The sequence below is a fragment of the Balaenoptera physalus genome, assembly GCF_965194825.1.
Source record: "Balaenoptera physalus genome assembly, chromosome: 2".
Taxonomy (NCBI): domain Eukaryota; kingdom Metazoa; phylum Chordata; class Mammalia; order Artiodactyla; family Balaenopteridae; genus Balaenoptera; species Balaenoptera physalus.
In genome coordinates this window covers 53,025,610-53,039,649 of record NC_138883.1, presented here as the reverse complement: position 1 = coordinate 53,039,649, position 14,040 = coordinate 53,025,610, and the positions used below count along the sequence as shown (strand labels likewise).

At 36.4% G+C, this 14,040-nt stretch overlaps 1 protein-coding gene across 4 annotated transcripts in view; it reads right to left on the bottom strand.

The window, feature by feature from the left end:
- MDGA2 (MAM domain containing glycosylphosphatidylinositol anchor 2) overlaps positions 1 to 14,040 on the bottom strand; it is an 809,247-nt gene that overhangs the window by 174,325 nt on the left and 620,882 nt on the right. For all 4 annotated transcript variants that reach the window (XR_014261129.1, XM_082452081.1, XM_082452083.1 and 1 more), the window contains one exon: positions 12,786 to 13,079. Coding sequence is in view for 3 of the 4 variants with exons in the window: in XM_082452081.1 (XP_082308207.1) it covers positions 12,786 to 13,079 (294 nt within the window). In the remaining variant the exon portion in view is untranslated. The remainder of the gene's footprint in view (positions 1 to 12,785; positions 13,080 to 14,040) is intronic.

The following is a 14,040-nucleotide window of genomic DNA, read 5'->3' as shown; positions in this document are numbered from 1 at the left end:
AAAAAAAAAATAAAGAAAATAGTAAACAGTAAAATGGGGTATAGGAGCAATAATTACAAGTAAGAAAATGGATTCTTTACATTAAAATATACCAGAAATGATATATTAAAATGATAATCATAATTTCCATTTTGTGCTGCATGGTGAGCAATGTTCTAGTTGCTTTGCAAAATTATTTCAAATAAATGTTAATTGAAAATGGAAAACATTTTTCTTTTCTTGGAAATAGAAAACTAAAGCTCAGAGAAATTAAGATATTGGACAAGGGCCATATATATAGTATTAAATTAACACTCAAACTAATTCTATAAGCAATAGTAAAGAGAGTTTTGATGAAGGCAACAGTGAAATAATAACCAATGATTTTGAAAGAAGTTTATCATCTAATATATATGTTCAAAATGAAGTTTTGCTTTGAAGTTCTAACTTGTGCAGACGAAATGCCAGTGTCCACAGGCCTATCAAGGAGGGCCCTCTTCTCAGTCACCAAGAGGCTTCCTAAAGAGGGAGGACTGAGGCAAGACTTAAATGGTGAAAAAGAATTGAAGAGTTGGTGGGAACAGGAGAAGGGAGGAATAGGAATCTACTACAGAGGCAACACCAAATTACCATGTCTATGAGGCTAAGAAGAGATGGGCTGAATTAATACAAAAAAAAAAGGAACACATCTGAATAAGTAGAGCATTCTAGGCTATGCTAGAAGGCATTTTATTGTTCTTTTAAGTTAAAATTCTTATCCATTCACTTATAAATTCCTTTGGATAGCCTTTAACATCTTCCTGTGTGAATATGGCAAACTGCTTCCTTGTTTCCTCTTTAATCAATATTTACCTCTTATATTATTAGCTTATATTAGTCTCTTATATTAGCTTTAGATCAATCTCTAGTCACAATATTTGCAGAGCAATTTTGCTTTTGAAAAAATCCAAAAAGTAGTTATACTTGCTCAACACAGTCATTCTGTATATCTCAACACTACAGAAAATTACTCAGTAATTCATCTAACAACAGTGAGCATATCTGTTACATTACATTCCAATCTATCTTTAATTTTCTTTCTGTTTATAAGGTCCATGGTGTTCTGCTTTGGTTGAATATTCATTTTGATTGAAAGTAATAATCATACACACTTCACTAAATTACTTGAGAAAAAGAGTAAGCGATAAAGCTCTGATCTATGGCTCCCTCCTCTTCACAAAATTCGGTCTTACTTTGGAAATAGGTGAGGAACATGGGGTCTTTCAATAGCTCTGATTATTTTCTTTCATAATTTTTCTTCATTTGGTAAATAGAAATTGTAAGTAAAGGGTGCATGAAATCTCATTTGAAGGCAGCTGAAAGATGGTTAATACATTTTAACATTATTGTCAGTTTTTGGTTTTTAGTGCGTATTTTATATTTTATGACAGAAATATCTTATCTTTACTTGTAGGTACAATAAATGTGTCTATAGATAATAAAGCTTTTAATATAAAACTAACATCCAATACAGTATTTATCTTCTTCACCTGATTATCAAGGAAATGCACTTCAAAATACACTCACTTCTCTAAAAGATTTTACTAGTGCTTTGAGATAAAATCATTTAAAGTATAGCTTTTATTAAAAATAAAATGTAACAGTTTATGAAATTAAAATCACAGTATGCAATATGTATACATCTATAACACAAATATAAGAAAGAGCAATAATTTCTTTTAGGAAGACAATAGGCATATCTTAGTTTCTTCATTTAATATTTGAATATATTCTTCCAATGGCATTTTTATTTAATCAATATTCAAATGATCAGTATTCTACTGATGTTTAAAAATAGCTTTTACTACTGCTATTTTGTTTAGGAAATTGTTCTAGTTTTGTTCAATAAGCTCTATACATACTGTAATTTTTAAATGATATTAATCAATTAACCTATCCAACATTTTTATTTTCAATGATTCTATCCTAATACTGCTTCACATAAATATAAGCAAGAAAGTTAAAAGACCTGTTATACATTTTCAAAAACATGGAAATGAAATTAAATTAAATAGAGGCTGAATGTTCAAAGGTTTGTTAAAAACTCTACAATATATGTTGCAATTTCATCTAGCATTTTAAAAAAATATAGATAAATTTTAAACCACTATTTTTCAAAATCTTATATTTGCAACTTCCTATTCTGGTCTATATCATTTGTAGTAATTGGCAATCGTAGAAATTAAAAATATTATAAAATAAACCTTCAGCTTTCAAGGAATGAGCAATGTGCACAAAAATTTAATAATTTAAACCATTTCATTACGGTGATTAAGCTACTCTTAATAAGATATAAAATGCTGTAAAATACCTCTAGGCTTCTGTCACTTGTTAAATCTTTATCCACACATTTTAAGAAGAAAATTAATTGGAGATAGTAAATAATTGAAAAAGTTTTAATGAAAGAACTGCTCTATTATTTTAACACATGGGCTAAGAATAAATCTCATTTGAAGATTCAGAACATTAAATTAAATGTACTGTTCAACATTTTTAGGTAATATGAAAGCATTTATGCTATTTATATTTAGGTCCTTAAACCTACACTCATCAAAGGCCTAATACAATTTCTTCTTTGGTCCTTTAATCCTTTCGATTGGTTATTGTTTAATTGGACACAACTAAAACTTAATGAGAAAAAAAAAATGCCTTAGAGACACATTTGGTTTTGTTTCTTATTTATTATGACCATCTCTGTTTCATTCTTTTATATTTCAAAACTGATTAATTATATATAAATATATATGTGTTTATGTATACATATTGTGTGTGCATATATACACATATTTTGTCCTAGAATAGACTGTCCTACAATTTGCCCGTGTAATAACCATTTTAAGAAAGGAGATCTTAATAAACTAAAGTGTAGATAGAGTTCAAGTGCTGAAAACTGTCTTGTAAGGGTTAGAATAATTGACATCTTCTCCCTTCATACACTTGGATGTTTTCAGCTATCAACTATTATGCGAGAGACCTTCAAGATGGCAGAAGAGTAAGACGTGGAGATCACCTTCCTCCCCACAAATACATCAGAAATACATCTACATGTGGAACAACTCCTACAGAACACCTACTGAACCCTGGCAGAGGACCTCAGACTTTCCAAAAGGCAAGAAACTCCCCACGAACCTGGGTAGGGCAAAAGAAAAAACAAAGACAAAAGAATAGGGAGGAGACCTGCACCACTGGGAGGGAGCTGTGAAGGAGGAAAAGATTCCACACACTAGGAAGCCCCTTCACTGGCGGAGACAGCGGGTGGTGGGGAGGCAGCTTCAGAGCCACAGAGGACAGTGCAGCAACAGGGTTGCAGAGGGCAAAGCAGAGAGATTCCTGCACAGAGGATCGGTGCCGACCAGCACTCACCTGCCAGAGAGGCTTGTCTGCTCACCCGCCGGGACAAGTGGGGGCTGGGAGCTGAGGCTCGGGCTTCGGAGGTCAGATGCCGTGGAGAGGACTGGGGTTTGTGAGTGAACACAGCCTGAAGGGGGCTAGTGCGCCACAGCTAGCTGGGAGGGAGTCCAGTAAAAGGTCTGGAACTGCCTAAGAGGCAAGAGACCATTGTTTCCTGGTGCGCGAGGAGAAGGGATTCAGAGCGCCGCCTAAACCAGCTCCAGAGATAGGCACAAGGCGCAGTTATCAGTGCAGACCCCAGAGACAGGCATGAAATGCTAAGGCTGATGCTGCAGCCACCAAGAAGCCCGTGTGCAAGCACAGGTCACTATCCACACTTCCCCTCCAAGGAGCCTGTGCAGCCCGCCGCTGCCAGGGTCCCGTGATCCAGGGACAACTTCCCCAGGAGAACACACCAGGCCCTCAGGCTGTTGCAACGTCATGCTGGCCTCTGCCGCCACAGGCTCACCCCGCACTCCGTACCCCTCCCTCCCCCCCCCCCCCCCCCCCCCCCCCCGGCCTGAGTGAGCCAGAGCCGCCGAATCAGCTGCTCCTTTAACCCTGTCCTGTCTGGGTGGGGAACAGATGCCCTCAGGCGACCTACACGCAGAGGTGGGGCAAATCCAAAGCTGAAACCCAGGAGCTGTGCAAACAAAGAAGATAAGGGAAATCTCTCCCAGCAGCCTCAGGAGCAGCAGATTAAATCTCCACAATCAACTTGATGTACCCTGTATCTGTGGAATACCTGAATAGAAAACGAATCATCCCAAAATTGAGGTGCTGGACTCTGGGAGCAACGATATATGTATTTTTTTCCTTTTTCTCTTTTTGTGAGTGTTATGTGTATACTTCTGTGTGTGATTTTGTCTGTATAGCGTTGCTTTTACCATTTGTCCTAGGGTTCTGTCTGTCCGTTATTTTTATTTTATTATTATTTTTTTAAGTATATTTTTTAGCACTTGTTATCATTGGTGGATTTGTTTTTCGGTTTGGTTGCTCTCTTCTTTCTTTCTTTCTTTCTCTTTCTAACTTTGCTTCTGAGCCATGTGGCTGACAGGGTATTGGTGCTCCGGCTGGGTGTCAGGCCTGTGCTTCCAAGGTGGGAGATTCGAGTTCAGGACATTGGTCCACCAGAGACCTCCCAGCTCCACATAATATCAAACAGCAAAAGCTCTCAAAGAGATCTCCATCTCAACGCTAAGACCCAACTGCACTCAACGACCAGCAACCTACAGTGCTGGACACTCTATGCCAAACAACTAGCAAGACAGAAACACAACCCCACCCATTAGCAGAGAGGCTGCCTAAAATCATAATAAGGTCACAGAAACCCCAAAACACAACACCGGATGCGGTCCTTCTCACCAGAAAGAAAAGATCCAGCCTCATCCTCCAGAACACAGGCAACCTCCACCAGGAAGCCTACACAACCCACTGAACCAACCTTAGCGACTGGGGGCAGACACCAAAAAAAACGGGAGCTATGAACTTGCAGCCTGCGAAAAGGAGACCCCAAACACAGTAAGTTAAGCTAAATGAGAAGACAGAGAAACACACAGCAAATGAAGGAGCAAGGTAAAAACCCACCAGACCAAACAAATGAAGAGGAAATAGGCAGTCTACCTGAAAAAGAATTCAGACTAATGATAGTAGAGATGATCCAAAATCTTGGAAACAGAATGGAGAATACAGAAGAAACATTTAAGAAAGACCTAGAAGAACTAAAGAGCAAACAAACAATGATGAACAGCACAATAAAAGAAATTAAAAATTTTCTAGAAGGAATCAATAGCAGAATAACTGAAGCAAAAGAACGGATAAGTGAACTGGAAGATAAAATAGTGGAAATAACTACTGCAGAGCAGAATAAAAAGAATGAAAAGAATTGAGGACAGTCTCAGAGGCATCTGGGGCAACATTAAACACACCAACATTCAAATTATAGGGGCCCCAGAAGAAGAAGAGAAAAAGAAAGGGACTGAGAAAATATTTGAAGAGATTATAGTTGAAAACTTCCCTAATATGGGAGAGGAAATAGTTAATCAAGTCCAGGAAGCGCAGAGAGTCCCATACAGGATAAATCCAAGGAGAAACACGCCAAGACACATATTAATCAAACTATCAAAAATTAAACACAAAGAAAAAATATTAAAAGAAGCAAGGGAAAAACAACAAATAACATACACAGGAATCCCCATAAAGTTAACAGCTGATCTTTCAGCACAAACTCTGCAAGCCAGAAGGGAGTGGCAGGACATGTTTAAAGTGATGAAAGGGAAAAACCTACAACCAAGATTACTCTACCCAGCAAGGATCTCATTCAGATTTGATGGAGAAATTAAAACCTTTACAGACAAGCAAAAGCTAAGAGAATTCAGCACCGTAAAACCAGCTTTACAACAAATGCTAAAGAAACTTCTCTAGGCAGGAAACACAAGAGAAGGAAAAGACCTACAATAGCAAACCCAAAACAATTAAGAAAATGGTAACAGGGACATACATATCGATAATTACCTTAAATGTAAATGGATTAAATGCCCCAGCCAAAAGACACAGACAGGCTGAATGGATACAAAAACAAGACCTATATATATGCTGTCTACAAGAGACCCACTTCAGACCTAGGGACACATACAGACTGGAAGTGAGGGGATGGAAAAAGATATTCCATGCAAATGGATATCAAAAGAGAGCTGGAGTAGCAAATCTCATATCAGATAAAATAGACTTTAAAATAAAGACTATTAGAAAGAGACAAAGAGGGAAACTACCTAATGATCAAGGGATCAATCCAAGAAGAAGATATAAGAACTGTAAATATTTATGCACCCACATAGGAGCACCTCAATACATAAGGCAAATGTTAACAGCCATAAAAGGGGAAATCGACAGTAACACAATCAGAGTAGGGGACGTTAACACCCCACTTTCACCATGGACAGATCATCCAAAATGAAAATAAATAAGGAAACACAAGCTTTAAATGATACATTAAACAAGATGGACTTAATTGATATTTATAGGGCATTCCATCCAAAAACAACAGAATACAATTTCTTCTCAAGTGCTCATGGAACATTCTCCAGGATAGATCATATCTCGGGTCACAAATGAAGCTTTGGTAAATTAAAAAAATTGAAATCATATCAAGTGTCTTTTCTGACCACAATGCTATGAGACTAGATATCAATTACAGGAAAAATTCTATAAAAAATACAAACACATGGAGGATAAACAATACACTACTTAATGACCAAGAGATCACTGAAGAAATCAAAGAGGAAATCAAAAAATACCTAGAAACAAATGACAATGAAAAAACGATGACCCAAAACCTACGAGATGCAGCAAAAGCAGTTCTAAGACAGAAGTTTATAGCAATACAATCTTACCTCAAGAAACAAGAAACATCTCAAATAAACAACCTAACCTTACACCTAAAGCAATTAGAGAAAGAAGAACCAAAAAACCCCAAAGTTAGCAGAAGGAAAGAAATCATGAAGATCAGATCAGAAATAAATGAAAAAGAAATGAAGGAAACAATAGCAAAGATCAATCATACCAAAAGCTGGTTCTTTAATAAGATAAAGAAAATTGATAAACCATTAGCCAGACTCATCAAGAAAAAAAGGGAGAAGACTCAAATCAACAGAATTAGAAATGAAAAAAGAGAAGTAACAACTGACACTGAAGAAATACAAAGGATCATAAGAGATTACTACAAGCAACTATATGCCAAAAAAACAGACAACCTGGAAGAAATGGACAAATTCTTAAAAAACCACAACCTTCCGAGACTGAAACAGGACGAAATAGAAAATATAAACAGACCAATCACAAGCACTGAAATTGAAACTGTGATTAAAAATCTTCCAACAAACAAAAGCCCAGGACCAGATGGCTTCACAGTTGAATTCTATCAAACATTTAGAGAAGAGCTAACACCTATCCTTTTCAAACTCTTCCAAAATATAGCAGAGGGAGGAACACACCCAAACTCATTCTAAGAGGCCACCATCACCCAGATACCAAAACCAGACAAAGATGTCACAAAGAAAGAAAACTACAGGTCAATATCACTGATGAACACAGATGCAAAAATCCTCAACAAAATACTAGCAAAGAGAATTCAACAGCACATTAAAAGGATCATACACCATGATCAAGTGGGGTTTATCCCACAGATGCAAGAATTCTTCAATATATGCAAATTAATCAATGTGATACACCATATTATCAAACTGAAGGAAAGAAACCATATGATAATCTCAATAGATGCAGAAAAAGCTTTTGACAAAATTCAACACCCATTTATGATAAAAACCCTCCAGAAAGTATGCATAGAGGGAATTTACCTCAACATAATAAAGGCCATATATGATACGCCCATGGCCAACATCGTTCTCAATGGTAAAAAATTGAAACCATTTCCAGCAAGATCAGGAACAAGACAAAGTTGCCCACTCTCACCACTATTATTCAACATAGTTTTGGTAGTTTTAGCCACAGCAATCAGAGAAGAAAAATAATAAAAGGAATCCAGATGGGAAAAGAAGAAGTAAAGCTGTCACTGTTTGCAGATGACATGATACTATACCTAGAGAATCCTCAAGACTCTACCTGAAAACTACTAGAGCTAATCAATGAATCTGGTAAAGTAGCAGGATACAAAATTAATGCACAGAAATCTCTTGCATTCCTAAACACTAATGATGAAAACTCTGAAAGAGAAATTAAGGAAACACTCCCATTTACCATTGCAACAAAAAGAATAAAATACCTAGGAATAAACCTATGTAAGGAGACAAAAGACCTGTATGCAAAAAACTATAAGACACTGATGAAAGAAATTAAAGATGATACAAATAGATGGAGAGATATACCATGCTCTTGGATTGGAAGAATCAACATTGTGAAAATGACTATACTACACAAAGCAATCTACAGATTCAATGCAATCCCTATCAAACTACCAATGGCATTTTTCATAAAACTAGAACAAAAATCTCACAATTTGTATGGAAACACAAAAGACCCTGAATAGTCAAAGAAATCTTGAGAAAGAAAAACAGAGCTGGAGATATCAGGCTCCCGGACTTCAGACTATACTACGAAGCTACAGTAATCAAGACATTATGGTACTGGCACAAACACAGACATATAGATCAATGGAACAGGATAGAAAGCCCAGAGATAAACCCACACACCTATGGTCACCTTATTTTTGATAAAGGAGGTGAGAATATACAATGGAGAAAAAACAGCCTCTTCAATAAGTGGTGCTGGGAAAACTGGACACCTACATGTAAAAGAATGAAATTAGAACACTCCCTAACACCATACACAAAAATAAACTCAAAATCAATTAAAGAGCTAAATAAAGGCCAGACACTATAAAACTCTTAGAGGAAAACAGGCAGGACACTCTATGACATAAATCACAGCAAGAGCCTTTTTGACCCACCTCCTAGAGAAATGGAAATAAAAACAAAAATAAACAAATGGTACCTAATGAAACTTCAAAGCTTTTGCACAGCAAAGGAAACCATAAACAAGACGAAAGACAACCCTCAGGATGGGAGAAAATATTTGCAAACTAATCAATGGACAAAGGATTAATCTCCAAAATATATAAACAGCTCATGCAGCTCAATATAAAAATAAAAAAAACGTATCCAAAAATGGGCAGAAGACCTACATATACATTTCTCCAAAGGAGATATACAGATTGCCCACAAACACGTGAAAGAATGCTCAACATCACTAATCATTAGAGAAATGCAAATCAAAATACAATGACATGTCACCTCACACCAGTCAGAAGAGCCATCATCAAAAAATCTCCAAATAATCAATGCTGGAGAGTGTGTGGAGAAAAGGGAACCCTCTTTCACTGTTGGTGGGAATGTAAATTGATACAGCCACTATGGAGAACAGTATGGAGTTTCCTTAAAAAACTAAGAATAGAACTACCATGCAACCCAGCAATCCCACTACTGTGCATATACCCTGGGAAAATCATAATTCAAAAAGAGTCATGTAGCATAATGTTCATTGCAGCTCTATTTAGAATAGCCAGGACATGGAAGCAACCTAAGTGCCCATCGACAGATGAATGGGTAAAGAAGATATGGCAGATATATACAATGGAATATTACTCAGCCATAAAAAGAAACAAAATTGAGTTATATGTAGTGAGGTGGATGGACCTAGAGTCTGTCATACAGAGTGAAGTAAGTCAGAAAGAGAAAAACAAATACTATATGTTAACACATATATGTGGAATCTAAAAAAAAAAAAAAGGTTCTGAAGAATCTAGGGGCAGAACAGGAATAGAGACGCAGACGTAAAGAATGGACATGAGGACATGGGGAGGGGGAAGGGTAAGCTGGGACGAAGTGAGAGGGTTGCATGGACTTTATTATATACTACCAAATATAAAATAGACAGCTAGCAGGAAGCAGTCGCATAATATAGGGAGATCAGCTCAGTGCTTTGTAACCATCTATAGGGGCGGGGTAGGGAGGGTGGGAGGGAGACGCAAGAGGGAGGAGATATGGGTGTATATGTATATGTATAGCTGACACTTTGTTATAAAGCAGAAACTAACACACCATTTTAAAGCGATTATACTCCAGTAAAGATTAAAAAATAAAAAACAACTGTTATGCAACAAGTCCTCAGATAATCCTGAAACCTAAATAATAAGGACTAGTTATGCAAGAAGCAAGATGTGTGTGTGTGTGTGTGTGTGTGTGTATATATATTCTTATTACATTTGTTATCATAACATATTTACTCAACACATTTTCTGAATAGCCATAATGTAAAATATATTATGCTGGGAATACAAAATATACAAAGCATAGCTTGTTAGCTGCAATGATGTAACTAATTGCTGAGGATGACATAAACACATGCACATATATATGTATATTTGTGTGCATGTGTGTATGAAAATAACTTAGTATTTTATATTCTATATGAATTCTCACTTGTAGTATGGCTATCTCAGTTAAGCACAAATACCATATTATTTTCATACTTTTAAGAAGTCACCATAAAAGCTAAAATATTTATGATTTTAAAAATGTATCAGGATTCCTACATGGCTAGTTTTGCAGGAATAATGCTTAGGTAGGCTTGCAAGCTGGACCTGCTAGCAGGGATTATGTGCCTGGAAAATGAATGCTTGACTCAGAAATATTCTGGAGCTCTTACTAGTTTTCGTACCTGGCAAATGCTTAGACACATAACTAGATTCTTCAGAAGAGTTGGGAATCCATGAAATGAAGCTTTTGGAAAGACATGATGGCATACTCATCCGAAACTGGCAAGACTGCTGGCATCCAGCCACCTTTCTGGGTAGACCAGGGAAGTTGCCTCTGAGACGAAGTGCTATTAGATTATACCCCCTGCTCTGCAGTCACCTTGGGATGCAGATCTTTTTATCTACATTAAATGAACTCGGCTTTGCCTATGTCTATTGATGGCGTTCAGTCAATTACATCCTTGTGACACTAGAGACAACTGTGTCAGTATTTATCTTCATGTGCTATTATAGGATTGAATTTTAAGATCTTGTGCTGAACTTATTATTATCTATGAAATTTATTAGGAAGCAAAAAAAAAAAAAAAAAAGGAAATTTAGGTTGTCAATAGAATCCTGGAAGTTAGTATATTCTATGGAGATAAGAGATCCTGGCCCTTGAACCTTTAATTTAAAATTCCCTAGAGCCAGTGGGTTTCACAGCTTCCCCAGAGAGTGTGAGCAGGGTGACAACGAATTGCCCTGTGGCTGTAGGAACACTGAAGCCTGGTGCATAACTCCGGAGGAAGCACACAATCCTGTGATTACCAATACGAATGAGGTGCTCCAAACTGTATCAATTTCCTCTGTGGTTACCTGAGCGTGTCTCTTATTTTTTGGAGAATTAAGGAGAGGTTTCGTTAAAAAAAAAAAAAAATTTTCTTTCTGAAACCTGTTTTCACGTAAACCTCCTACCATGAGCTTATTATCATGAGTATAAAGGCCAGTGAGGAAAAAATGTAACATTAAACTGTGGAATAGAACTTGCCACCTAAAAGCTGCATTCTTTAGAGATAAAACTAGTAATCAATTGGAAATCAGCCAAGATATTTGACAAATATAAGTTTGCATATTTACAGGATACACAGCAGACTGAAATCTGAGTTTCTAAAGAACAGGGACAGGGAATGGTTCAGCAGCACCCAGAACATTGCTCCTCTCACCACTCATACTCCTCATACAAAAGCGCATGTGTTGTTACCTGCCCCAAACGTAATCCTTCCGTATCTCAGTTAACCTTCCAAATTTAAAGTCAGATAATCTAATCTGCCAGCATCCTTAAGTCTTATATAAAAATAGACATTTTGGACTAATTGCTATTTTCCAAGTTACAGAAGAACCACAGAAAGAAAACAACATCATTGTTTATTGAAGTGTATAGTTTCATCTACTTCATTCTTTTTCTTGAAGACTTTGCCACCATGTAGTTAACAAATAATACATCAACTAAAATGGACAGCAACACTCCTGGAGTTTGAACAGATGGTGTTTAGTTTGCTTCTTCTCTTTAACAATATCCACACTACCTGCTATCCAAAATAGCAGGGCATCATCCTCTAATAACCTAACACCAGTGACATTGTTAAAACTTCTTAATATCATGAATTTAGGTATTTTTAATACTAAAAGCAAATACAAAGCACAGTATGTCTGCATTTTTTTTTGTGTTAGCACTCTAACAGTGATTTCATTGAAAATAGTTAAAAATCTATCATATTCAGCTCTCACAGTTAAACAATTATCTGTGGAGAAAGTCAAGCAAAACTTTAGCTCCTAATATCTGCCTGAATTATCTATATATTACCAGATAATTATGTAATCTACTCTTACAACTTCAGATTGCACACAGCATTGCAATGATTAGGTCTCCACAATTTAAGCAAAGGGATGCCTTGAAATAGGTGGATAATTTGGGCAAAGGACACGCAATTGCTGAAGCAGAAACATAAACTATGAAAACAAAAGAGTATTATAATCTGAATTAGCAATTACTTCCAATCTCCATTTTGCTTCATTGTACATGGCCAGTATTTAACCATTAGGCTTGTTGATTCTTTGGCATTAACCAATGACATAACACCATCATAATCATCACACACACACACTAATACAATTCTTTTCCATTAGTGTGTATTAGTTCAAGTAATAGGCAGACTTAGGGAAATTATAGTTTAAATTGGGTAGCAATAATGTAGAAATATTGTTTACTAATCCAATTCCAAAAATCACCTCATTTTCTTCCCTTGTCCCCCCAATCTCGAAATACATAGAAAAAAAATGTACTTACACTGCACGATGAGCTGCACCAAGGCTTCTCTTGGTTTCACATTAAATCCATTGTACTGGCTGGTCTGACATCGGTACATTCCTGACATTTCCCTAGATACATTCACAATCCTCAGTGTTCCATCATAACTCTCCATTTGCATTGACCCATCAGGCATTGCAACTTCTTTATCCGCTCTAGACCAAAGGATGATGGGTTTAGGTTTTCCAGTTACTTGACACTGCAGTTCTATTGTGTCTCCTTCTCTGGTGACCAAAGGTGATTTTTCCTGTGGAACAGTCAGATTGGGTGGAACTTGAAATGGGAAAAAGAAAATTTTTCAAGGTTAGTATATACTGGTAAAGCATATTCAAACACAGAAAATCATAAGGGAACAACTTCTGCTGGTTGAAGATGTGTGACAATTCAGATGACAAAAATTACAGAGACCTTGGGGATAAGTGGCACTTACCCTCACTTAAAATAATTCTAAATTGTTTTCGTAGAACTTTCTCAAATGAGGTCTTCAAACATTAGCAAAATAAATAAAGCAGTACATTGGAACGCAAATGGTCAACATAAGAACAATCTACTCAATGACTTGTCATTATCAGCCATTAACTGGGTCTTTAAGATCTGCATTTCACAGAAGAGTGATCCTACTTGCTGAGGTAAGATTTAGCTTTTCAGTCTTCTGCTTCCTATGCTGTTATCTCTTATCCAAGGATGCTATAAGAAAGGGATAAGAGACATTATAGACTTAGCAGGCACAGTAAATGCAATAGGCAAGAGAAAAAGAAGAACCTCTGATATAAAACCAGAAGTTCTAAATTTGGTTTAGAAACTGCTGCCAAACTGCTAAGGTTTAGGATTCGTTCTCTCCCTCGAGGAAATGAAATGGAACAACTGACTACAATGCCACACTCTGACAATCCAGTGTATTGTTCTTTTTGACTTTTAGTATTTTTTGACATTTTAATTTCAAATGATTTCACTTTAAGATTTTGAGATCACTGTAAATAGTTTGTCATGATGCTGCCACTATTTCTGTAAAATTAATTTTAAGTGAGTTTTCAAAAATATATTTCAATAATCTAAGAATTTAATTTTCTCAAGTAAAGCTAATTTCTGATTTTACTGAAGATATTTATGAGAAAATTAGATTGATTTTACAGGAACTTACCTTACTGTGCTGGAATATATTTATGTTAGGGTTTGGTGAAAAATGAACTAATAAGAGGCAAGTACTACTCAATGGGTTTTCCTACAAACAATA